The sequence below is a fragment of the Entelurus aequoreus genome, linkage group LG17, assembly GCF_033978785.1.
Source record: "Entelurus aequoreus isolate RoL-2023_Sb linkage group LG17, RoL_Eaeq_v1.1, whole genome shotgun sequence".
NCBI lineage: Eukaryota > Metazoa > Chordata > Actinopteri > Syngnathiformes > Syngnathidae > Entelurus > Entelurus aequoreus.
Genome location: NC_084747.1, coordinates 26,962,970 through 26,988,647, shown reverse-complemented (window position 1 = coordinate 26,988,647; position 25,678 = coordinate 26,962,970). Strand labels below are relative to the sequence as shown.

Genomic DNA, 25,678 nt, shown 5'->3' with positions numbered 1-25,678 from the left:
TTAGTTTGACCATTTAAAATCAACGATAATAAAAAGGAGATGCTTGGAAATAGCATAAAAATGCCCCAAAAACTTGGAAAAACACGATTCATAGCGTTACTTTTTGGTGTAACCATCATGAGCGTTTTGTTCAGGTATATTTCTTTTATATTTTGATAAATCATCATATTTATGTATTACTAAATTTAAATGGGTATTGATCAATCTTTAAGCTGTGTGTATTTGATTTCAGTTTGCTTTTGACATCTTATTTAGAATTGTAGTTGAAACTCTTACAACCTAGTGTTGCGCTCATGATGGCGTAACCAAACTAGATTATTTTGAATATTTATTCCCTTTTTTACATTTAGTATATTTAAATATACTGTGTTTTATGCTTTTTTCTTTTTGGAACACGTACTATAGATATAATACAATAAAGTCCCATATAAAATTATGTTTCTAGCAATACTTTAATTTTGCCTTTGAAAGTAACACTCCAATGTCTATTAGTGGAGCTGTACACAGAAAGGAAATGTCAACACAAGCGTGGAAAATGTCAACAAAAATAGTACGATCACAATGAACACCTAACAATAAGCTCTCAAAAGGAAGGCGCAACAACAAGGAATACATGATAAAGTAAGAAAATAGTGCAAAGTGTGAAAATGTAAACAGAGAAACCTGAGAACTATTTTCAGCGGGTTTAGTGCCAGGAAATTACGGCTGTGTAACATTATTTTGCCCTGTTGTTCTTATTTAACCATGGAAATGAAGTTATGTTATGCAGTAATTATTTAAATATTATTTTAAAGTAGCACATATGTTATACTTGACAGTCCTGCACTTTAGTTCCTACATGTTGTTTTTGTATACCCCAATAGGGAACGGACGAGGGTTGAAAAGAAAAAGAGGGGAGCACGGCTAAGGTGGTCCACATTGGTCTGCCGCTGGTCTCTTTGACAAAATATATACATTTTGATATTGTTATATTGGCCAGCCCTATGGGATGATATTTTTTTCAGGGTTAATATGAATATTGAAATGGTTTTAGGTCACACACACTTTCTACACTCTTATGTAACTGGAACATATCAATTATTGGTACTCACAAATGATGGTGCTAAATAATTAGCGTCATGATGAAGATGAAGATGAAGATGATGAGTTATATTCCTTCCTCCTCCTCCAGGGAGCCACAAAAGAGGTGTCGATCTTGTAATGGCAGCTAGTAGGACTGGAAGATACGGCCCAAAAAAAAACTGATCAAGAGTAATACTTTCATCATTTGATCTTAATATCACTTTTGTGGTTGCTTTTAGTTTGCCAGTGTTGCACCAAAAACTAAAGAAACGACAGATTAGTTCAAATTTTATGAACATACGAAGCATATGAAGCAAATTAAATAAGAATATCTAACATTTTTACCCAACAGTTAAACAAATTATGAAATTATTAATTATGAGAGACACAGTACTAATGAGATAGAGTCAAAATTATGGGATACAATGTCAAAATTATTGGATAAAAAGTCAAAATGATGGGATAGAAAGTCAAAGTTATGAGAAAAAAAGTTAGAAAATAAAGTCAAAATTGTGAGATAGTCACAATTATGAGAAAAGTCTACATTAGGAAATACAAAGTCAAAATTATGAAATAAAAAGTCTAATGAGATACAATGTCAGAGTTATGAGATAGAAAGTCTAAGTTATGAGACAAAAAGTCAAACTTATGAGATAGAAAGTCAAAGTTATGAGATACAATGTCACAATTATGAGACAAAAAGTCCAAAATATGAAGTAAAAAGTCAAAATTATGGGATAAAAATTTGAAATAATGAATTAAAAAGTATAATTTATGGGAAATTATGAGATATAAATTTGAAGTTATGAGACAAAAAGTCAAAATTACAAGCTACAATGTCACAATTATGAGACAAAAAGTCCAAAATATGAAGTAAAAAGTCAAAATTATGGTATAAAAAGTTTAAATTATGAATTAAAAAGTCTAAATTATGGGAAATTATGAGATATAAATGTCAAGTTTATGGCAAAAAAGTCTAAATTATTAAATAAGAACTCAAAATTATTGGCTAAAAAGTCCAAATTAAGAGACAAAAAGTCGAACTAATGCGATAGTCAAAATCATTAAATAAAAAGTCAAAATTATGTGATAAAAAGTCAAAGTTTTGAGATAGAAAGTCAAACTTATGAGATACAATGTCACAATTATGAGATTAAAAGTTAAAATTATGGAATAAAAAGTGAATATTTTGAAACAAAAAGTCAAAATTAAGAGACGAAATGTCGAACTTAAGCGATAAAGTCAAAATTATGAGATATAAAGCCAAAATTATTAAATATGTCAAAATTATGGGATAAAAAGTCGAAATTGAGATAAAAAGTCGAAATTATGGGATAGAAAGTCAAAGTTATGAGACAAAAAGTTAGAAAATAAGAAAGTCAAAATTGTGAAATAGTTACAATTATGAGAAAAGTTAAAATTATGAAATACAATAATAAATACATAATAAATAAAAAGTCAAAATGATGGGATCAAAGTCAAGATGGGATAAAAAGACAAAATTATGGGATAAAAAGGCAAAATGATGGGATAAAAAGTACAAATTATTAGATATAAATGTGAAGTTATGAGACAAAGGCAAAATTATGAGATATAAAGTCCCAATTATGAGACAAAAAGTCATAATTATGATATATAAAGTCCCAATTAGGAGACAAAAAATCAAGATTATGAAATAAAAAGTCAAAAATTATTAAATAAAATGTCAAAATGATGGAATAAAAAATCCAAGTTATGAGACAAAAAGTCACATTTGTGGGATTAAAAGTCAAACTTATGTGATAAAGTCAAAATTATGAGATACAAAGTCACATTTATGAGTCAAAACGTCAAAATTATTGCATAAAAAGTCAAAATTATGAAATAAATCGAAATTGAGATAAAAAGTCGAAATTATTGCATAAAAAGTCAAAATTATGAGATAAAACGTTACAATTATGAAATAAAAAATCAAAATTATGGGATAAAAAGTCAAAATTATGAGATAGAAAGATGTTGGTATGAGATAGTCAAAATTATGAGAAACAAAGTCACAGTTATGAGACACAAAGTAAACATTTTGAAATAAAGAGTCAAAATTATGGGATAAAAAGTCAAAATTAAGAAATATAAATTTGAAGTTATGAGACGAAAAGTCAAAATTTGGGTTTATGTCCACAACCTTCTGGTATCCAGGTGAGAGACATGATTTATCATCTAGAATTAACTTTCACCAACTCAAATGCGATGCAGCAGCTCAATATATCAACATAGCAGCAAAAGCTAGCTAGCTCTCTGTGATCACGACGCGGCTAAAAGTAGTTCCTCTGCATTAGCGCCTATAATAACAATATCGCTAATACTTGGTTAATATTCAAATTAAGACATGTGAATGGAGTATTGTCACCGATTTTTGGATGTTTTTAATGTGATGTATGGGCGGAATAGATTACTCCCATTAGCTGCATTGTTAGCCACCTCTTACTTGCCATATTTTAAGACTTGGATTGCATTAAAAAAAAAAAAAAAAACATATGTTCTTGTCAAAATTATGGGAAATTATGAGATATCAATTTGAAGTTGTGAGACAAAAAGTCAAAATTATGAGGTATAGTCACAATTATGAGACAAAAAGTCTAAATTCAGGAAATAAAGTCTAAATTATGAGACAAAAAGTCCAAATTATTGGATAAAAAGTCAAAATTATCGTATAAAAAGTTAAACTTAAGAGACAAAATGTCAAACCTATGCGATAGTCAAAATTATGAGCTACAAAGTCACATTTGTGAGACAAAAAGTCAAAATTATTAAATAAAAAGTCAAAATTATGGGATAAAAAGTCACAATTATGGGATAAAAAGTCACAATTATGAGATAGAAAGTCGACATTATGAGACAAACTATCAAACGTATGCGATAAAGTCAAAATTATGATATACACAGTCTAAATTATAAAATAAAAAAATACAAATTATGGGATAAAAAGTCTAAATTATTTAATAAAAAGTCAAAATTAAGAGACAAAAAGTCGAACTTTTGCGATAAAGTAAAAATTATGAAATAAAAAGTCACAATTATGGGCTAAAAAGTCTAAATTATGAGACAAAAAGTCAAACATACGCGATAAAGTAAATATTATGAAATAAAAAGTCAAAATTATGGGCTAAAAAGTCGAAATGATGAGATAGAAAGTCAAACTTATGAGATACAAAGCCACATTTGTGAGACAAAAAGTCAAAATTATAAAATAAAAAGTCAAAATTAAGAGACAAAAAGTCTAACTAAAGAAGAAGAAGTTTAATAATAAAAAGATTAATTTTGGTGTAGAAAAGCAAAATTGTGTGAATGTTTGGAGCATTCACACAATTATCGAAATGAGCTGGTTTACCTGACAAACTGCTATATTCCTAGCTTAATTGTTTGATAAATTTGTCGAATAAAAATTGTAAGGATACTTCACTAGTAATATTTGACACCATTATAAAGCATTAAAATTGTTGAGATAATTTAAACTGAGCTTTAGTGGCAAAAAAAAAATGTTTTTTAGAAATGAACTGGCATACCTGACATGCGGCCATTTTGTCGACGTCATTTCCTGGAATAGTCACATGACCGTCACATGACCGTCACATGACCAGCACCTCTCAACGTTTGCTATGACACTACTGGTATACACTATATGGGAAGCACATTTTAGCACATTTTAATTGTTCTTCTGGCTTATTGAAGGTCAACATCAAACACTAATTCGCAATGTTGACGTTAAAGTATGACGTAGACAGATTCAAAGTAAATACTTAAAATCCTAAACACATGAATTTAATAAAAGCGTAAATAAATGAGTCCGTCATGACAGTTTGCGCTGTGTTGAATTGTTTGCAGGGTGCACCCCCTGGTGGTTAAACATGTGCATTACAAATTGTAAAAGGATGGTACTTCTCTGCATCAAGCAGAACATAAATATTGTGCAATTTTCTGAACAAATCAGTAACGCAGCCTGATTTAAATAAGTACCGGAGTTTAAAAAACGGTGGCAACGATGACAAAAAATATCAGTAGAATGAAAAAGACACAGCAGGAACACAAAAGTAACACAAAGTCACAATAATGGGATAAAAAGTCACAATCATGACATAGAAAGTTGACGTTAGGAGACAAAATACCAAACTTATGCGATAAAGTAAAAATTATGAGATAAAAAGTCTAAATTATTAAATAAAAACTCAAAATTATTGGATACAAAGTCTAAATTATTGGATAAAAAGTCCAAATTAAGAGACAAAAAGTCGAAATTATGCGATAAAGTCAATATTATGAAAGGAAAAGTCAAAATTATGGGATAAAAAGTCAAAATTAAGAGACAAAAAGTTTGGTTTTTGTCCTTCATTCCGCACTCCATCCAGCTGTATAATCACTCACCATACAGCAACAGATGATATCTGTCTATTACCTGACACCTTCTATGTTAGCTACTTCTCTTTGTTTTTAATGTCTATTTTCTGCTGGATTTACTCTCTATTTTATGCTACAGCTGTCACATATACTGTAATATTGTACATGGTAATTGTTATATATTGTATATATGATATAGACATAATATAATATATCAGTACATTTAATATACTGCACATATATTATGTAACTATTATGTATATAAGTTATATTTTATATCGCTATATTTAGTCTATTTATACCTGCATTGTCCTTTCCATCCTTACACTTTCCATCAGTGTAACTGAGCTACTGTGTGGAACAATTTCCCTTGTGGATCATTAAAGTTTGTCTAAGTCTAAGTCTAACTTATGCGATAAAGTCCAAAATATGAGATACAAAGTTAAATTTATGAGACAAAACGTCGACTAATGAAATAAAAAGTCAAAATTATGAAATAAGTCAAAATTATGGGATAAAAAGTCAAAATTAAGAGACAAAAAATCGAACTTATGCGATAGTCAAAATTAAGAGACAAAAAGTCGAACTTATGCGATAAAGTCCAAAATATGAGATACAAAGTCACATTTATGAGACAAAACGTCAAAATTATGAAATAAGTCAAAATTATGGGATAAAAAGTCAAAATTAAGAGACAAAAAGTCGAACTCATGCGATAAAGTCAAAATTATGAAATAAAAAGTCTAAATTATGGGATAAAAAGTCAAACTTATGAGATACAAAATCACATTTGTGAGACAAAAAGTCAAAATTATGAAATAAAAAGTAAATATTAAGAGACAAAAAGTCGAACTTATGCGATAAAGTCCAAAATATGAGATATAGTCAAAATTATGAAATAAAAAGTCAAAATTATGAAATAAGTCAAAATTATGGGATAAAAACTCAAAATTAAGAGACAAAAAATCGAACTTATGCGATAGTCAAAATTAAGAGACAAAAAGTCGAACTTATGCGATAAAGTCCAAAATATGAGATACAAAGTCACATTTATGAGACAAAACGTCAAAATTATGAAATAAGTCAAAATTATGGGATGAAAAGTCAAAATTAAGAGACAAAAAGTCGAACTCATGCGATAGTCAAAATTATGAAATAAAAAGTCTAAATTATGGGATAAAAAGTCAAACTTATGAGATACAAAATCACATTTGTGAGACAAAAAGTCAAAATTATGAAATAAAAAGTAAATATTAAGAGACAAAAAGTCGAACTTATGCGATAAAGTCCAAAATATGAGATATAGTCAAAATTATGAAATAAAAAGTCAACATTATGAAATAAGTCAATATTATGGGATAAAAAGTCAAAATTGAGATAAAAAGTCAAAATTGTGACATAAAAAGTTACAATTATGAAACAAAAAGTCAAAATAATGAAAAAAAAGTCAATATTATGGGATACAAAGTCAAAATGATGGGATAGAAAGTCAAAAGTTATGAGACAAAAAGTTAGAAAATAAGAAAGTCAAAATTGTGAGATAGTCACAGTTATGAGAAAAGTCAAAATTATGAAATACAAAGTCCAAAAATTAGATACAATGTCACATTTATGAGATAGAAAGTCGAAGTTATGAGACAGAAAATCGCCCAGAAAGTCCAAATATGGGCACACGGATCGCGAGAGACCGGAATCAGGTGAAGTAAAACAGGCTATTAACAATATTGCGTGTTTTTAATGGATGCTTGCAAACAAAAAATCCTGAACCTACTCAATTTAAATGAAGGAGCCACGTTGCAAATGACAACAGCTCACTTTATTAGTTGAAATCAAACATTACATTCATGGTCGATAACGGAAACATGAAGACGTCATCAGATGAATAGTTAAAGGGGCTGTTTGCAACTTGCTCAAACAAAACATATTAAATAACATCTCCAGCTTATGTTTCCATTAGTGCTTTGACAAAACACTCTGAAAATATTTTATAAATGTCTACATTTTTCATTATTACTAATGATATTCAATGAAAATTGCTGGGGAATAAAGTAGTGACAGTAATAAACAACAACAGTCCAAACTAACAATATGCATTCATGTTGTTAGAAAATATCCATTCAATGATAGCTAACTTTAGTAGTTCAACTTTGCTAAGTCGCTTAGCTCATCACACAGAAAGTTAATGTGCGTGTGTTACGTACATCCCTATACCAGAATAGTATCCCTGGCCCCTTCCTGCTCAGTCACTGATAAGAATGCAATGGCAAATTTTCCCACACACCGACATTGTGATTGTTAAATGTGGTTTTGCGCTAAAAATATATATAATTTATTTCACAAGGATTTGTTTTAGTACACAACATGCATCAAATAAAATTAAAGTTTGATTATAAAAGTATAAAAAGTGTGAAAAATGCCTAATGGTGGGGGGTTCAAAAGAAAATGTTGCTTTGGGGCCCAATTTAAGCAGTATGCACGGGCATGGTTTAGGTCAGGGGTGTCCAAAGTGTGGCGCAGGGGCCATTTATTTTTATATATCTTTAGCATTTTAATATTAGTATGCTAGCTTTTTTTTGCTAAATTTGCAGGTGTACGCCTCAACGTCAAATTTTTTGTTACTTCACAAATTATACCATGCTAATGTTAATACGCTATCTTTTTTTTAGGCATACAGCTCAGTCACAAGTTGACGTATGCTAATGTTAGCATTTTAACATTTTAAACACATTTTTCCAGGTACACACCATTAATGAGTCAAAAGGTCAAAATGGTTAAATAAAAAGTCTAAAATATGAAATAAAAAGTCACAATTATAAGACAAAAAGTCTAAATTATGAAATAAAAACTCAAAATTTTGGCTAAAAAGTCAAAATTATGAAATAAAAACTCAAAATTATTGGCTAAAAAGTCAAAATTAAGAGACAAAAAGTCGAACTTATGCGATAGATAAAATTATTAAACAAAAAGTCAAAATTATGGGATAAAAAGTTGAAATTATGAGATAGAAAGTCACATTTATGAGATACAATGTCACAATTATGAGACTAAAAGTCAAAATTATGGAATAAAAACGGAATATTTTGAAATAAAGAGTCAAAATAAGAGACAAAATGTCGAACTTAAGCGATAAAGTCAAAATTATGAGATACAAAGCCAAAATTATTAAATATGTCAAAATTATGGGATAAAAAGTCGAAATTGAGATCAAAAGTTGAAACGATGGTATAGAAAGTCAAAGTTATGAGACAAAAAGTTAGAAAATAAGAAAGTCAAAATTGTGAAATAGTTACAAATATGAGAAAAGTTAAAATGAGGAAATTCAATAATAAATACATAATAAATAAAGTCAAAATTATGGGATGAAAGTCAAAATTATGGGATGAAAAGACAAAATTATGGGATAAAAAGTACAAATTATGAGAAATAAATTTGAAGTTATGAGACAAAAAGTCAAAATTATGAGATATAAAGTCCCAATTATGAGACAAAAAGTCAAGATTATGAAATAAAAAGTCAAAAATTATTAAATAAAAAGTCAAAATGATGGAATAAAAAGTCCAAGTTATGAGACAAAAAGTCACATTTGTGGGATTAAAAGTCAAATTTATGTGATAAAAAATTATGAGATACAAAGTCACATTTATGAGACAAAACGTCAAAATTATGAAATAAAAAGTACAAATTATGAAATAAGTCAAAATTAAGGGATAAGAAGTCAAAATTGAGATAATTTTGACATATGCTAATGTTAGCATCCTAACATTTTAAACACATTTTTCCAGGTACACACCTCAGATACTTGACACAAGTTACAGTTTACATTTTAGCATGTTGACATTATCATGCTAGCGTCTTTAGCTAATTTTGCAGGTATACACATCAGCATCAAACATGATACCTGTTGGCATGTTATGTTGGGATGCCAACTTGTCTTTAGCTAATTTACTTAAAATGTGCTAATGTTAGCATGCTAAAATTTAAAAAAAAAAATGTTTTCCCAGTAACACACCTGAGTAATATATTTTGGTACTTGACACCTTACAGTTAGCATTTTAGCATGCTAACATTAGCATGCTTTTTTTTTTTTTTAGACACCTAACGTCATCTATTTTGGTATTTCACTAATGGTAACTATTGTTAGCATGCTAGCTTTTTGAGCTAATTTTGCTCATATTTGCCATCTGGTTAGCATGCTAACTATTAGCATTTCAATCCCTATATTGTACCGGTTTTGAAAGTGAAAACTACTCAAGTGGCCCCCGCATCCTTTAATTTGTCAGTGTGTGGCCCTCAGCGGTAAAAGTTTGGGCAGCGCTGGTGGAGGCGCTCACAGCGGTTAAAGGGTGGGATATCATGCTTACCACACAAACAAAAATGCAAGAAAGTTAGCAGTTTCTTAAAGGGTTGCAAACAGACCCTTTCAGAATAAAAGCAGTCTAGTTGTATTTTGACTTTGAAATTCAACAAAAAGTTACAGGCACTTCCGCAAATAGTGGATCATTAGAGTCATGAGTACAAAGTACGACAATTACACGTTTGCTGCTACACATTTTGACACAAAAACATCCACAGTACGTCGAAAAAGTGACGCTTTTTAGAACCGACACACGCTGCTATTTTGTTAAATTCAGTTCATGCTTTGCTGAAAAACCACATAAAGATGGAACACATTCTTAACTTGATATGTGACACATATTTATTCAGACAGCATTCTTTCAAAATAAAAGTGTCAAATAAGCCTTTCTACTCATCTGAGGGGGAGTAAACACTGCCACCTTGTGGACAACTACTGAACTCTGTTGTTTGCTTCATTTGGGTATAGGCATTTTGGAATGATTCCACACAAAAATCTGTGAAGGCTTTATCAAAATGGCTTTATTATTATTATTCTCCACCTTCCAAGGCATTTCTGAGGCCCTTGAGTAAGAAAACGCCCCAAGTCTGGCGAGAGATTCGCTACTTTGGGGTCCCGAGCGCAAAATTTCTAAATTCACTCCTTAGCGCCCCCTTGAAAATGAGATTCAGGAAAATCGCTATCATGACAGAGTGCACGTAAAAGTATTTGAAGACAAACAGGAAGTCGGCCATCTTGGTGTCTGTCTGCCATTTTTAGGCTGAAAACGGGTCGTACTTTACCGAACTCGTCATAGGGACTTGGACCAAACAAACCGCGGTTTTAATGACGGATACTAGAGAGATCAGCGATGATGAACCTCAAAGGAAATTTTCCTACGCCATAAGATGTGGGCGTGGTATGGCGCCAAACTTTGATTCAATGGTTTTTGGTCATGTTTCAGCTAAAAACAGGGGTCCTACTTTAACAAACTCGTCTTAGGAACTTGGACCAAACAAACCGCGGTTTTAATGACGGATACTAGAGAGATGGACGATGATGAACCTCAAAAGATTTTTTTCTACGCCATAAGATGTGGGCGTGGTATGGCGCCAAACTTTGATCCGATGGTTTTTGGCCATTTTTCAGCGAAAAACATGGGTCCTACTTTAACAAACTCGTCCTAGGAACTTGGACCAAACAAACCGCGGTTGAAATGACGGATACTATACAGATGGGCGATGATGAACCTCAAAGGAAATTTTCCTACGCCATAACATGTGGGCGTAGCATGGCGCCAAACTTTGATCCGATGGTTTTTGTCCATTTTTCAGCGAAAAACAGGGGTCCTACCTTAACGAACTCATCCTAGGGACTTGGACCAAACAAACTGCAGTTTTAATGATGGATACTACAGAGATAGACGATGATGAACTTCAAAGGAATTTTGCCTACACCATAAGATGTGGCCGTGGCGTGGCGCCAAACTTTGATCCGATGGTTTTTGGCTATTTTTCAGCGAAAAACAGGGGTCCTACTTTAACAAACTCGTCTTAGGGACTTGGACCAAACAAACCGCTGTTTTAATGACGGATACTAAAGAGATAGACGATGATGAACCTCAAAGGAATTTTGCCTACACCATAAGATGTGGGCGTGGCATTGCACCAAACTTTGATCTGATGGTTTTTGGCTATTTTTCAGCGAAAAACAAGGGTTCCTACTTCAACAAACTCGTCCTAGGGACTTAGACCAAATAAACCATGGTTTTAATGACGGATACTAGACAGATGGATGATGATGAACCTCAAAGGATTTTTTTCTACGCCATAAGATGTGGGCGTGGTATGGCGCCAAACTTGGATCCGATGGTTTTTGGCCATTTTTCAGCGAAAAACAGGGGTCCTACTTTAACACACTCGTCCTAGGGACTTGGACCAAACAAACCGTGGTTTTAATGACGGACTCTAGACAGATGGACGATGATGAAGCTCAAAGGAATTTTTTCAACGACATAAGATGTGGGCGTGGCAAGGCACCAAACCTTGATCCAAGGGTGTTTGGCCATTTTTCTGCGAAACACAGGGGTCGTACTTTAATGAACTCGTCCTAGGAAATGTAACCAGATGAGCTGTAAATAAAATGACAGATAGTAGACAGATGGGCAATGATAAGTTGCAAAGGAATTTTGCCTACGCCATAACATGTGGGCGTGGCATGGCGCCAAACTTTGATCCGATGGTTCGCCACAAAACTTCCAACATTCATAACTCGGCTCCACGAACTCAGATTTCGAGAAGATTTGGTTCAAATAACGATGGTGACACCTTAATTATGTCATTATACTTATGCGGGCTAGTCTAAAAAAAAAAAAAAACTATTTAAAAAGACAATCAGGAAGTCGGCCATCTTGGTGTCCGTCTGCCATTCTTAGGCCGAAAACAGGGGTGGTACTTTAACGATCTTTAACTATTTGTGGACCACACAAACCGTGGTTAAAAAGACAGATACTAGACGGACAGGCGATGATAAAGTGACCAAACTTTGACTTGATGGTTCGCCACAAAACTCCCAACATTTATAACTCGGCTACGCAAACTCAGATCTCGATAAGATTTGGATCAAATGATGATGGTGACACCTTAAAGTTCTAGATGGGTCAGTACCCATTCGTGAATGGGCGGGAAGAACAATGCTCCTGGTCATAAACCATCAGACTGTCATTATGTCATTATACTTATACGGGTTAGTCTCAAAAACCTCTATTTAAGAATACAATCAGAATGTCGACCATCTTGGTGTCTGTCTGCCATTTTTAGGCCGAAAACGGGTCGTACTTTACCGAACTCGTCCTAGGGACTTGGGCCAAACAAACCGAGGTTGAAATGACGGATACTATACAGATGGGCGATGATGAACCTCAAAGGAAATTTTCCTACGCCATAACATGTGGGCGTAGCACGGCGCCAATCTTTGATCCAATGGTTCGCCACAAAATTTCCAACATTTGTAACTCGGCTCCACAAACTCCGATCTCGATAAGATTTGGTTCAAACGATAATGATGACGCCTTCATTATGTCATTATATTTATACAGGCTAGTCTCAAAAACCCCTATTTAAAAAGACAATCAGGAAGTCGGCCATCTTGGTGTTCGTCGGCCATATTTAGGCCAAAAACAGGGGTGGTACTTTAATGAACTCGTCCTAGGAAATTTAACCAAATGAGCCGCAAATAAAATGACAGATAGTAGACAGATGAGTGATGAAGAACCTCAAAGGAATTTTTTCCTACGCCGTAACATGTGGGCGTGGCATGGCGGCAAACTTTGATCCGATGGTTCGCCACAAAACGTCCAAACGTTTGTAACTGGGCTCCACAAACTCAGATCTCGATCAGAATTGGTTCAAATAAAGAAGATGTCCCCTCGAAGTGCTGGATGGGTCAGTACCCGTTCATACCTGTTCTTGGCTCCTCGCCATCAACCGTCAATCTGTCATGACTTGACTTGCAATGATCAGCTCTACTTTCCAACTGATTTGAGGCTTTAAGGTGGGTAACTGATCATGTCACGATATCGACACCAGTAATGCCCCTGGTGGTGGAAAATGATAAGTTTTACAATATAACTACAACTTCCTTCCACATGCTCCGATCTTCTGGAATCGTTTGATGGTGGGTCGGGGCATTGAGAATGACGTGTTGCTGTGCGCCGACCCGCTTCAATCCAGAGTTGCACAAGGTGTGAAGACCCATTCAACTATTAACAACACTTATTATATTTGCATTTTAGCCGATAATAAACTTCAAATTTAGTTAGAGATTTTACAGTCAAAAAGCTCTTCTTAGATCCCATGTGTTGTTAATAAATATGTCAAAAAATAAAGTAAGATAAACAATTATTAAGGTGAAATATAAACTTATACACAAACAAGTACGTACGAAGACTAAAATAGACCTTGGATCCCAAATGAAGCACACAAACGCTGAGATAAAGTCAACAAGATTAATACCGTAAATTACGGACTACAAGCCGCGACTTTTTTCCTACGCTTTGACCCCTGCGACTTAAAATGTATTGATTTTTGTTCGCTGACGGCAGTAATAAAATAATTGTTTAAAAAAAGAATCCGGCAAAAACAAACCGTGTTTTATTGTTTGTGCAATGGCGGCATCTTGTGGATGAATTCGCTCACTGCAGGCGCTGCGGTGTCCTTCCCGTTTATTGGAAGTGCTTTTTTTCTCTACTCAGATGGATTCTCCATTCATCGATCCAAGCATTGTTTGTAAGTTTTACAATATAACTACAAGAATTATGACTAAACCGCCCCATGTGTGATGTCTGTAGGAGTGTTTTCATGCATGTTTGTACCTGCTATCGTCATTAGCATTAGCTAATATGCTAACAAGTTTACGAGTGTCTGTGTTAGTATTATTAACATACAATAACATTCTTTTTGTATTGTTTCAGTTTCACAAATTCCTCAGTAAATTCACCAAAACGTCACTGTGGAGTTATTGAGTCTGTTTAGATGATTGGAGAGCTAGCCTGTGCAGCTAATGGGTTCGCTACTTTTTTCCTACACTTTGACCCCTGCGGCGTAAAATGTATTGAATTTTTTACGCTGACGGCATAAATAAAAATAATTGTGTTTACAAAAAGGAACAAGCAAAAACACAGCGTTTTATAGTTTGTGCAATGGCGGCATCTTGTGGATGAATTCGCTCACTGCAGGTGCTGCGGTGTCCTTCCGTTTATTGGAAGTGCTTTTTTTCTCTACTCAGATGGATTCTCTATTCATCGATCCAAGCAACGTTTGTAAGTTTTAAAATATAACTACAACAATTATGACTAAACCATCCCATGTGTGAGGTCTTTAGGAGTGTTTTCATGTGTATTTGTACCTGCTATCATCATTAGCATTAGCTAATATGCTAACATGTTTATGAGTGTCTGTGTTATTATTATTAACACACAGTAGCATTCTTTTTGTATTGTTTCACTTTCACAAATTCCTCAGTAAATTAACCAAAACGTCACCGTAGAGTTATTGAGTCTGTTAAGCTTAATGGAGAGCTAGCTTGTGCAGCTGGGGAGTCCATGACTTCTGTTTTGTTTGATAAGCCGTTTTACTGCCGTGTTACAGACACCGTTTGGAAACAATTAAGGTATGTGAATAAACATTTACAGAATATTTCTGTGTAAATAACTAATTTCACAATGTATGTATATGCGACTTATAGTCTGGTGCGACTAAAATATGGATTTTATTTTATTTTTTTCAAATTTAGTGGGTGTGGCTTTAATACCAGTGCGCTCTATAGTCCGTAAAATACGGTATATATCTGTTGGAATTTGGCAAATTAGCTTGACTGAAAGTAGACTCATACAAACACGCACACACCTTGCAAGTGCTGCACTGGGAATTCATGGAATTCAAGTAAGGTCCAGAAGCAAACACCATGACTCTTGATCAGGTCAATTATGAACAGACGTGGAGTCTAACCTACAGCGCAGTCAGGTCTACGATGGCCTTGATGAAGATGGTGTCATCGCGGACGTAAGAGTTCTTGGACTCCAGCTTGGAGAGAGGACAGAAGAGCGGGCAGCCACTGGCGATGTTCATGTCGCTGACCGGCCTCTGGAAGGACGAGGAAGAGATGTCGGGCCGGAAGGCATCTATGATGTGTTCCCTGTTGTTCTGGTCCAGCAGCATTAAGGTGACCTGGGTACACACGACTTAATCAACTTATGTTACATAACTCCTTATGGAACTCTACATGACTTAAAGGCCTATTGAAACCCACTACTACCGACCACGCAGTCTGATAGTTTATATATCAATGATGAAATCTTAACATTGCAACACGTGCCAATACGGCCGGGTTAGATTAGTAAAGTGCAATTTTAAATTTCCCACGAAATATCCTGCTGAAAACGTCTCGGTATGATGACGTTTGCGCGTGACGTCACGGATTGTAGAGGACATTTTGGGACACCATTGTGGCCAGCTATTAAGTCGTCTGTTTTCATCGCAAACTTCCACAGTATTCTGGATATCTGTGTTGGTGAATCTTTTGCAATTTGTTCAATGAACAAAGGAGACAGCAAAGAAGAAAGCTGCAGGTGGGAAGCGGTGTATTAGCGGCCGGCTGCAGCAACACAAACACGTAGCCGGTGTTTCATTGTTTACATTGCCGAAAGATGACAGTCAAGCTTTACCATTGGCTTGTGGAGAACTGGGACAACAGAGACTCTTACCAGGAGGACTTTGAGTTGGATACACAGACGCGGTACCGTGAGTACGCAGCTGCGGCTTCCAAACATTTGATCGCTTGCCCGTACGTGCGTGCCGCTATGTGCATGTCACGTACGTAACTTTGGGGACATTGGGGAAATATATGTGCTGTATGAACTTTGGGGAGGTGAACGGTACTTTGGGCTGTGGGATTGAGTGTGTTGTGCGGGTGTTTGAGTTGTATTGGCGGGTTACATGGACGGGAGGGGGCAGGTGTTTGTTATGCAGGATTAATTTGTGGCATATTAAATATAAGCCTGGTTGTGTTGTGGCTAATAGAGTACATATATATGTCTTGTGTTTATTTACTGTTTTAGTCATTCCCAGCTGAATATCAGGTCCCACCCGCCTCTCACAGCATTTTCCCTATCTGAATCGCTTCCACTGCCCTCTAGTCCTTCACTCTCACTTTCCTCATCCACGAATCTTTCATCCTCGCTCAAATTAATGGGGGAATTGTCGCTTTCTCGGTCCAAATCGCTCTCGCTGCTGGTGGCCATGATTGTAAACAATGTGCAGATGTGAGGAGCTCCACAACCTGTGACGTCACGCGCATATCGTCTGCTACTTCCGGTACAGGCAAGGCTTTTTTATCAGCGACCAAAAGTTGCGAACTTTATCGTCGATGTTCTCTACTAAATCCTTTCAGTAAAAATATGGCAATATCGCGAAATGATCAAGTATGACACATAGAATGGACCTGCTATCCCCGTTTAAATAAGAAAATCGCATTTCAGTAGGCCTTTAATCAACTTATGTTACATAACTCTATGGAACTCATGACTTAATCAACTTATGTTACATAACTCTTTATGGAACTCTACATGACTTAATCAACTTATGTTACATAACTCCTTATGGACCTCTACATGACTTACTCAACTCATGTTCCATAACTATTTATGGAACTCTACATGACTTAATCTACTTATGTTACATAACTATCTATGGAAGTCTACATGACTTAATCAACTTATGTTACATAACTATTTATGGTATTCTACATGACTTAATCTACTTACGTTACATAACTCCTTATGGAACTCTACATGACTTAATCAACTTATGTTACATAACTATTTATGTAAATCTACATGACTTAATCAACTTATGTTACATCACTCTTTATGGAACTCTACACGACTTAATCAACTTATGTTACATAACTATTTATGGAACCCTACACGACTTAATCAACTTATGTTACATACCTATTTATGGAACTCTAGATGACTTAATCAACTTATGTTACATAACTATTTATGGGACTCATGACATAATCAACTTATGTTACATAACTATTTATGGAACTCTACACAACTTAATCAACTTATGTTACATAACTATTTATGGTACCCTACACGACTTAATCAACTTATGTTACATACCTATTTATGGAACTCTACATGACTTAATCAACTTATGTTACATAACTATTTATGGGACTCATGACATAATCAACTTATGTTACATAACTATTTATGGGACTCATGACATAATCAACTTATGTTACATAACTATTTATGGAACTCTACACAACTTAATCAACTTATGTTACATAACTATTTATGGGACTCATGACTTAATCAACTTATGTTACATAACTATTTATGGAGCATAAGTCAAAAAGAAGAAATTTTGGATAAAAGAAGGAAAGTCGCCTGGACAGTATGGCATTTTTCCAAATAAACCGTAGTTTTTCATCTTTTCCTTTCCACCCTCGCCCATTTCGGGCGTTCTCTATTCGGGCGTACGGAAACAACAGGTAGGAACGAAAGTGCACGACTGTATAAATGGAATAAACAACAAAATATAACAAATGTGCTACTTTGAAATAATAATTTGGTCCAATAATATTTAAATAATAATTACTGCATAACATAAATTCATGTCAATACTTAAATAAGAATAACAGGGCAAAATCATGTTACACAGACCACATAACCACCTGGCACTAAACCTGCAGAAAATAGTTCTCTATGTTTACATGTTCACACATCGCACTATTTTCTTACACTTTATTAAGCATTTCTTACATATTCCTTATTTTCCGTAGGTCAACTGGCGGCCCGCCAAAGCTTTTAGTTTGGCACGCCGAACATCACCCAAATAGGCTTGATGACACCCTTCAAAACAGGCTTACTCATGTATGCAGTACTCCCGCCACCCCGCAGGGGGGCAACAGAGAAGCATGTGTGTCACAACGAAGCAGCAGTGGGTGAGTAGAAGAAAACGGCACGATCGACCCTGAAAAAAATCTAAATAAATCGCGAAAATCTGACTTTTAACAGCGACTTGACAACAAAGATGAATGTATTGAAACTGCTGACTTTGTGATATTTTTTTGTGTTCGTTCAAAACTGGCGATCAAAACTGGTGAAACACACGTAGCGCTGAATATGACCAGCAGAGGGCGATAAAGCTACACCTTAGCTTTAACTGTGATAAACCACATGTGTGCAATGTTTGCGGTGTGTGTTAACACTAAACTTTCTGTTGTATTATTTAACATACACAATGGACGTTATAACTTTGTAAGGTTTATATTTTCAGTCACGAAATGAAGGAAGACGTGTAAAGAAATACAACAGAGGAAGAAAAATAGTTCACAAGAAGGAACATTAATCATCAACACAGTTTCTGTTTCTTCCTGCTGTTAACTATCTGTCTAGCTGCACACGCTGGAAATGAGTAGTCGATGTGTTTACTTTATAAATAAGTCAATGCGGTCTCAAAGGAATATAAACTGCGGAGGCATGTTCGGCCCCTGAGACCTTGGGCTCTTGGAACATGATGTGGTTGAACAGCCCTGCCGTAGGTGATACAAATACCAATAATGATCGATATCGATATAAAACGCTGACATGCTGGTACAGTTTTCAGCCCTACATGGATGAAGCGGAGAAGACGCTACCTTCTGATGAAAGGGCCACTTGAGGAGGGCGTCGCTGTGTCCTCTCATCACCACAAAGAACAGGGACAAGTGGCTGCCTCGTCCCGTCCCGTCGCCGTTCAGGTAGATGCGCAAGCACATCTTGTAGCCGTATTTGCTGCTATAAAAGGCTGCAAACGAGAGGTCATTGTCATGGCGCCATACCCAAGTGTGGGACACGGCATACCTGGGGAGAACATGGCGGGAGCTCGGCCGGCTACGGCGTCCTGCCGCTTCTTGGCGAAGTCGGAGATCTTCCAAACGAAGATGCCGTCGTACGTGGCGGCCAACATCTCCTTCATCTTGCCCTCCATCTCCACGATGGACAAGTCCCTCAGACTCACGGTTCTTTCCAGCTGACGGACCTTTAACACAAACATGAAACACTTAGGCCCCCCCTGAGTAAACGATTCATCAAAAATTGGTCAAAAATCGTTAATAGTTTAAATAAGGATTTCATTTTTATCTATTTTTTTCAGGCAAACTAATGCACTTTAAATATTTTCTCGGTTAATAAAGTTATTGTTTGTTGTATAAGTTGATCTACACCAGGGGTCTCAAACATGCGACGGGCCGCAACGTTATTGTGCAGCCCGCACCTTAATATGAACGTTTAATGTTAGTGCGGCCAGCGAGTTTTATATGAATGGCGCTTGACAGCGCTGTGTGCGGAGCTGAAGCATTTTTGCCAACCCTCCCGATTTTCACCCTTCAACAATACTGAGGACAACAATATTGAGGGCACGAGGTTTAGCGACCACTTTTTCAACATACTAACAATGTGCCTGCACAGTCACATGTTTTGTTTTTTTGTTTTTAATGTCCTGTCCAGCCTCTCAGGCAAATCATATAGCTGATATAGATGCCCATATCGACTGTTCAGATTTACTTTACAAAAGAGAAGTGTAGGATACTTCTCTTGTTGCCTTATTTGTATTTGACTTTATTAAATGTATTTATATTATCATTTGGTGCAGCCGGGCCGGAGCAGGAGGGGATAGAAAGAGAAAAAAAGGAAGACAGAGGGGGAAATTGTGGGGACAAGAGGGAGATTAGACAGAGAGACAAAAACAACAACAGCAAACACAACAACAAAAACAACAACAATAGAGCAACATCAGCAAATACGACATGTACAACGATGATGGTAAAAGTAATAGCAAATAAGCAGTTAGCGAAAATAAAAAATAATACAGAAATGACAATGAGCATTATTACACTAAAAATGGAGCAATACAAATACCAATAGAAATAGCGCTATTGATAATGAACAATACCAATACTTTACCTTTATTATCAACAATACAGTTGTTCAAATGCAACAATACATATACGTAATGATAACTTGAGATACGAAAGAATGCAGAAAAATGGGGGGGAAGAAAGAGAAGCAACCTACATTAACCTTGTAGATTGTTATAGTAACAATAGGTTAAGCTTTGTCAGAGTGCCATGTGTTATACCCAGTTTACCCTAGGGCAACAACGTTAATATATGTTTGATGAAACGTGATTATGTGCATGAGTGTATGTGTGCATATGTACTTGTATATGTACATTATGTGTACATCTGTGTTTGTACAGTGAATGTATATGTACAGTATGTGTATATGTGTGTTTGTACCGTGAATGTATATGTATAGTATGTGTATGTGTGTGTTTGTACAGTGAATGTATATGTATAGTATGTATATGTGTGTGTTTGTACAGTGAATGTATATGTATAGTATGTGTATGTGTGTGTTTGTACAGTGAATGTATATGTATAGTAGGTATATGTGTGTGTTTGTACAGTGAATGTATATGTACAGTATGTGTATACAGTATGTGTGTTTGTACAGTGAATGTATATGTACAGTATGTGTGTATGTGTTTGTACAGTGAATGTATATGTACAGTATGTGTATATGTGTGCTTGTACAGTGAGTGTATATGTACAGTATGTGTATATGTATGTTTGTACAGTGAATGTATATGTACAGTATGTATATGTGTATGTTTGTATAATGAATGTGCGTGGTTGGGGGCGTGGTTATTTACCGCTAGAATTCACCAACGCGAGTATTTCATATATATTTCATACATATATATACATATACATACATATACATATATATATATATATATATATATATATATATATATATATATATACATATATATATATATATATATATATATATATATATATATATATATATATATATATATATATATATATATATATATATATATATATATATATGTATGAAATACTTGACTTTCAGTGAATTCTAGCTATATATATATATATGTATTTTATTTACATAAAAGAAATACTTGAATTATCTATCCATTAGATGGCAGTATTGTCCTGTTTAACTTCTCCGTTCATGACTGAGAAATCATTTCGGCCACCGTGTTCAATGGAGAAGTCTGTTCTACATATTTACAGGCAACATACACCTTCCCCTTCGAACTGTCCTGGATGAACTGAAATTATTGTTTCCATTTGTTTTGGAACTTGCAAGCGTATTTATATTGTGGGAAAGCGGACGTGAGAATAGGCTGTCCCCACTCAGTCTCAGGTCCGCATTGAGCTGGAGGGGGCGTGGCCTCCAGCTCCGGCTGAATACCGGCAGTTTGTCGGGAGAAAATCTCTGCCGGGAGGATGTCGGGAGAGGCGCTGAATAACGGGATTCTCCCGCTAAAAATGGGAGGGTTGGCAAGTATGACATATACTCTACATTTAAGTGCAGTCAAGGAACATATGCATTATACAGTCTGATGGCTGTCGGTATGAAGGACCTTCTGTGTCGTTCCGTGTTGCATTTTGGGAGTCTGAGCCTTCCACTGAACGTGCTCATTCTCCCCGCAAGGTCCGAGTGTAGTGGGTGGGAGGTGTTGTCCATAATGGCTAGGAGTTTTGCTAGACATCTCCTCTCTTGTTATTACTTATGACTGATTTATTTACTTAATTCTCATTTTGTTCATTTATACTTTGATTTTATTTTGTGTTGAAAATAAAAATAAAGACATTTAAAAATTATTTTTTTAAGAAATCTTTTCTTGCGGCTCAGCCTCACCCAGACTCTGCATCCAGTGGCCCCCAGGCAAATTGAGTTTGAGACCCCTGATCTACACTATATTGCCAAAAGTATTTGGCCACCTGCCTTTACTCACATATGAACTTGAAGTGCCATCCCATCCCTAACCCATAGGGTTCAATATGATGTGGGTCCACCTTTTGCAGCTATTAGAGCTTCAACAATTCTGGGAAGGCTGTCCACAAGGTTGCGGTGTGTGTTTATTGGAATTTTCCACCATTCTTCCATTGGTGAGGTCACACACCGATGTTGGTCCAGAAGGCCTGGTTCTCAGTCTCCGTTCTAATTCATCCCAAAGGTGTACTATCGGGTTCAGGTCAGGACTCTGTGCAGGCAGTCAAGTTCATCCACACCAGACTGTCATCCATGTCTTTATGGACCTTGCTTTGTGCACTGGTGCACAGTCATGTTGGGAGAGGAAGGGGCCCGCTCCAAACTGTTCCCACAAGGTTGGGAGCATGGAATTGGCCAAAATGTTTTTGGTATCCTGGAGCATTCAAAGTTCCTTTCACTGGAACTAAGGGGCCAAGCCCAACTCTTGAAAAACAACCTCACACATTAATTCCTCCTCCACCAAATTTCACACTCGGCACAACGCAGTCTGAAATGTAGCGTTCTCTTGGCAACCTCCAAAGCCAGACTCGTCCATCAGATTGCCAGATGGATTGGCGTGATTCATCACTCCAGAGAAGGCGTCTCCACTGCTCTAGAGTCCAATGGCGACGTGCTTTACACCACTGCATCCCACGCTTTGCATTGGACTAGGTGATGTATGGCTTAGATGCAGCTGCTCGGCCATGAAAACCCATTCCATGAAGCTCTCTGCGTTCTGTACGTGGGCTAATTGGAAGATCACATGAAGTTTGGAGCTCTGTAGGAACTGACTCTGCAGAAAGTCTTTGCACTAAGCGCTTCAGCATCCACTGACCCCTCTCTGTCAGTTTACGTGGCCTACCACTTGGTGGCTGAGTTGCTGTTGTTCCCAAACTCTTCCATTTTCTTATAATAAATCCGACTGTTGACTTTGGAATATTTAGGAGCGAGGAAATTTCACGACTGGATTTGGTGCACAGGTGGCATCCTATGACAGTTCCACGCTGGAAATCACTGAGAGCGGCCCATTCTTTCACAAATGTTTGTAGAAACAGTCTCCATGCCTAAGTGCTTGATTTTATACACCTGTGGCCGGGCCAAGTGATTAGGACACCTGATTCTCATCATTTGGATGAGTGGCCAAATACTTTTGGCAATATAGTGTACATTTTGTTCTTATTTTGCTTTCTTTAGTCTTAATAATCAATTAAATGCTTCTGAATTTCCTTTGACTCTGACTAATTTTCTAGTCAGAGTCAGGTGACGCACGTGCAGAGTGGGCAATTGCCGACGCAAAATTTGCGTGTGCATTAACAATGGCTTCCAAACAACGGCTCACAAGTGGGTAATCGGTTCTCATCGTTCAGGCACGTACTTTGCCTGAAAATGACTCCACGCAAAGTTTTGTGCGTAGGCGGGTTTTATGGAAGTTTGGGGTAGATACCTTGTTACTGAGGATCTCAATCTTGTCCTGGTCCAGTCTGTGCTGGCGGTTGGAGGCCTCCATGGTGCTGCAGGAGCGCTCCATCTCACGGTTGAGCACGCAGACGATGTTCTCGAAGGTGTTGACTTTCAGCTCCAGCTCCTGGCAACGCCGGCTCAGCTCGGCCACCTTCCCGTCCTGCGTCGAGGCCGAGGCGCCTCCCCCGCCCAGCTGACTCATCCTGAGTTCCAAGTCTCTCAGGGACTGGTGGAGCTCCTGCAGCTTGTGGCCGGCCACCTCCAGGCTGTGAGGCTGCAGGCTCTCCAGGCTCACCTTGATGCCCATGATGAAGTGCAGGAGCAGGTTGAGGTGCTCGTAGGAACACTGGCGCTCATGGTCGGGGATCTTCTCCTTCTCCACCTGGATGTTCAAGGAAGACACGGAAACACATCAGTAGTCCTCATCTTGTGCATCTTACACGCCGGGAAATGGTCATGTGATGACGTATGTGGGGAAACAATGGAGCTTTTGAAGTTGTAGAACTAAGTATTGTCATAATACTATATACTATATAACATATATATTTTGTGTATATATGAATATATATAACATATATATTTTGTGTATTTAAATTTGTATATAACATATAGATGTTGCGTATATAAATGTGTGTATATATAACATACGTATATAGTTTGTGTATATAAATGTGTATATACATATATAACATGTATTTTGTGTATATAAATGTGTATATATATATATAAAACATACTGCATATATTTTGTGTATATACACTACCGTTCAAAAGTTTGGGGTCACATTGAAATGTCCTTATTTTTGAAGGAAAAGCACTGTACTTTTCAATGAAGATAACTTTAAACTAGTCTTAACTTTAAAGAAATACACTCTATACATTGCTAATGTGGTAAATGACTATTCTAGCTGCAAATATCTGGTTTTTGGTGCAATATCTACATAGGTGTATAGAGGCCCATGTCCAGCAACTATCACTCCAGTGTTCTAATGGTACAATGTGTTTGCTCATTGGCTCAGAAGGCTAATTGATGATTAGAAAACCCTTGTGCAATCATGTTCACACATCTGAAAACAGTTTAGCTCGTTACAGAAGCTACAAAACTGACCTTCCTTTGAGCAGATTGAGTTTCTGGAGCATCACATTTGTGGGGTCAATTAAACGCTCAAAATGGCCAGAAAAAGAGAACTTTCATCTGAAACTCGACAGTCTATTCTTGTTCTTAGAAATGAAGGCTATTCCACAAAATTGTTTGGGTGACCCCAAACTTTTGAACAGTAGTGTATATATAACATATATTTTGTGTATATATGTATATTTTGTGTATTTGTATAACATATGTTTTGTGTATATAAATGTGTATATATAACGTATATCTTTTGTATATATAAATGTGTATATATAACATATATTTTGTGTGTGTGTATATATATATATATATATATATATATATATATATATATATATATATAATGTGTGTAAATGTCTATATATAACATATGTTTTGTGTATATAAATGTGTATATATAACGTATACATTTTGTATATATATATATATATATATATATATATATATATATATATATATATATATATATATATATATATATATATATATATATATATATATATATATATATATATATATATATATATATATATATATATATATATATATATATATATATGTTTTGTGTGTGTATATGTATATATATATATACATATACTGTATATTTATATTTTGTGTGTATAAATGTGTATATATAACACATTTTGTGTATATAAATGTGTATATATAACATATTTATTTTGTGTATATATATATATTTATATTTTGTGTATATAAGTGTATAACATATGTTTTGTGTGTATAAATGTGTACCGTATTTTCCGCACCGGATTATAAGGCGCACCTTCAATGAACGGCATATTTTAAAATTGTGTTCATATATAAGGCGCACCGCATTATAAGGCGCATAAAATAGACGCTACAGTAGAGGCTAGTTACATTATGCAGCCATTAGATGGAGCTCCGCTAAAGGG

At 35.6% G+C, this 25,678-nt stretch overlaps 1 protein-coding gene across 3 annotated transcripts in view; it reads right to left on the bottom strand.

The window, feature by feature from the left end:
- The window catches only part of LOC133632763 (TNF receptor-associated factor 2-like), a 126,680-nt gene that overhangs the window by 68,370 nt on the left and 32,632 nt on the right, over positions 1–25,678 (bottom strand). For 2 of the 3 annotated variants that reach the window (XM_062025422.1, XM_062025423.1), the window contains exons 7-11: positions 23,620–24,018; positions 19,185–19,362; positions 18,980–19,128; positions 15,278–15,492; positions 1,092–1,216 (exon numbers count right to left, since the gene is read on the bottom strand). In XM_062025422.1, coding sequence (XP_061881406.1) covers positions 1,117–1,216; positions 15,278–15,492; positions 18,980–19,128; positions 19,185–19,362; positions 23,620–24,018 — 1,041 coding nt within the window. In that variant the 3' untranslated portion in view covers positions 1,092–1,116. Of the gene's footprint in view, positions 1–1,091; positions 1,217–7,252; positions 15,493–18,979; positions 19,129–19,184; positions 19,363–23,619; positions 24,019–25,678 lie in introns of those variants that run through there. The other variant, XM_062025424.1, reaches the window with a different exon arrangement.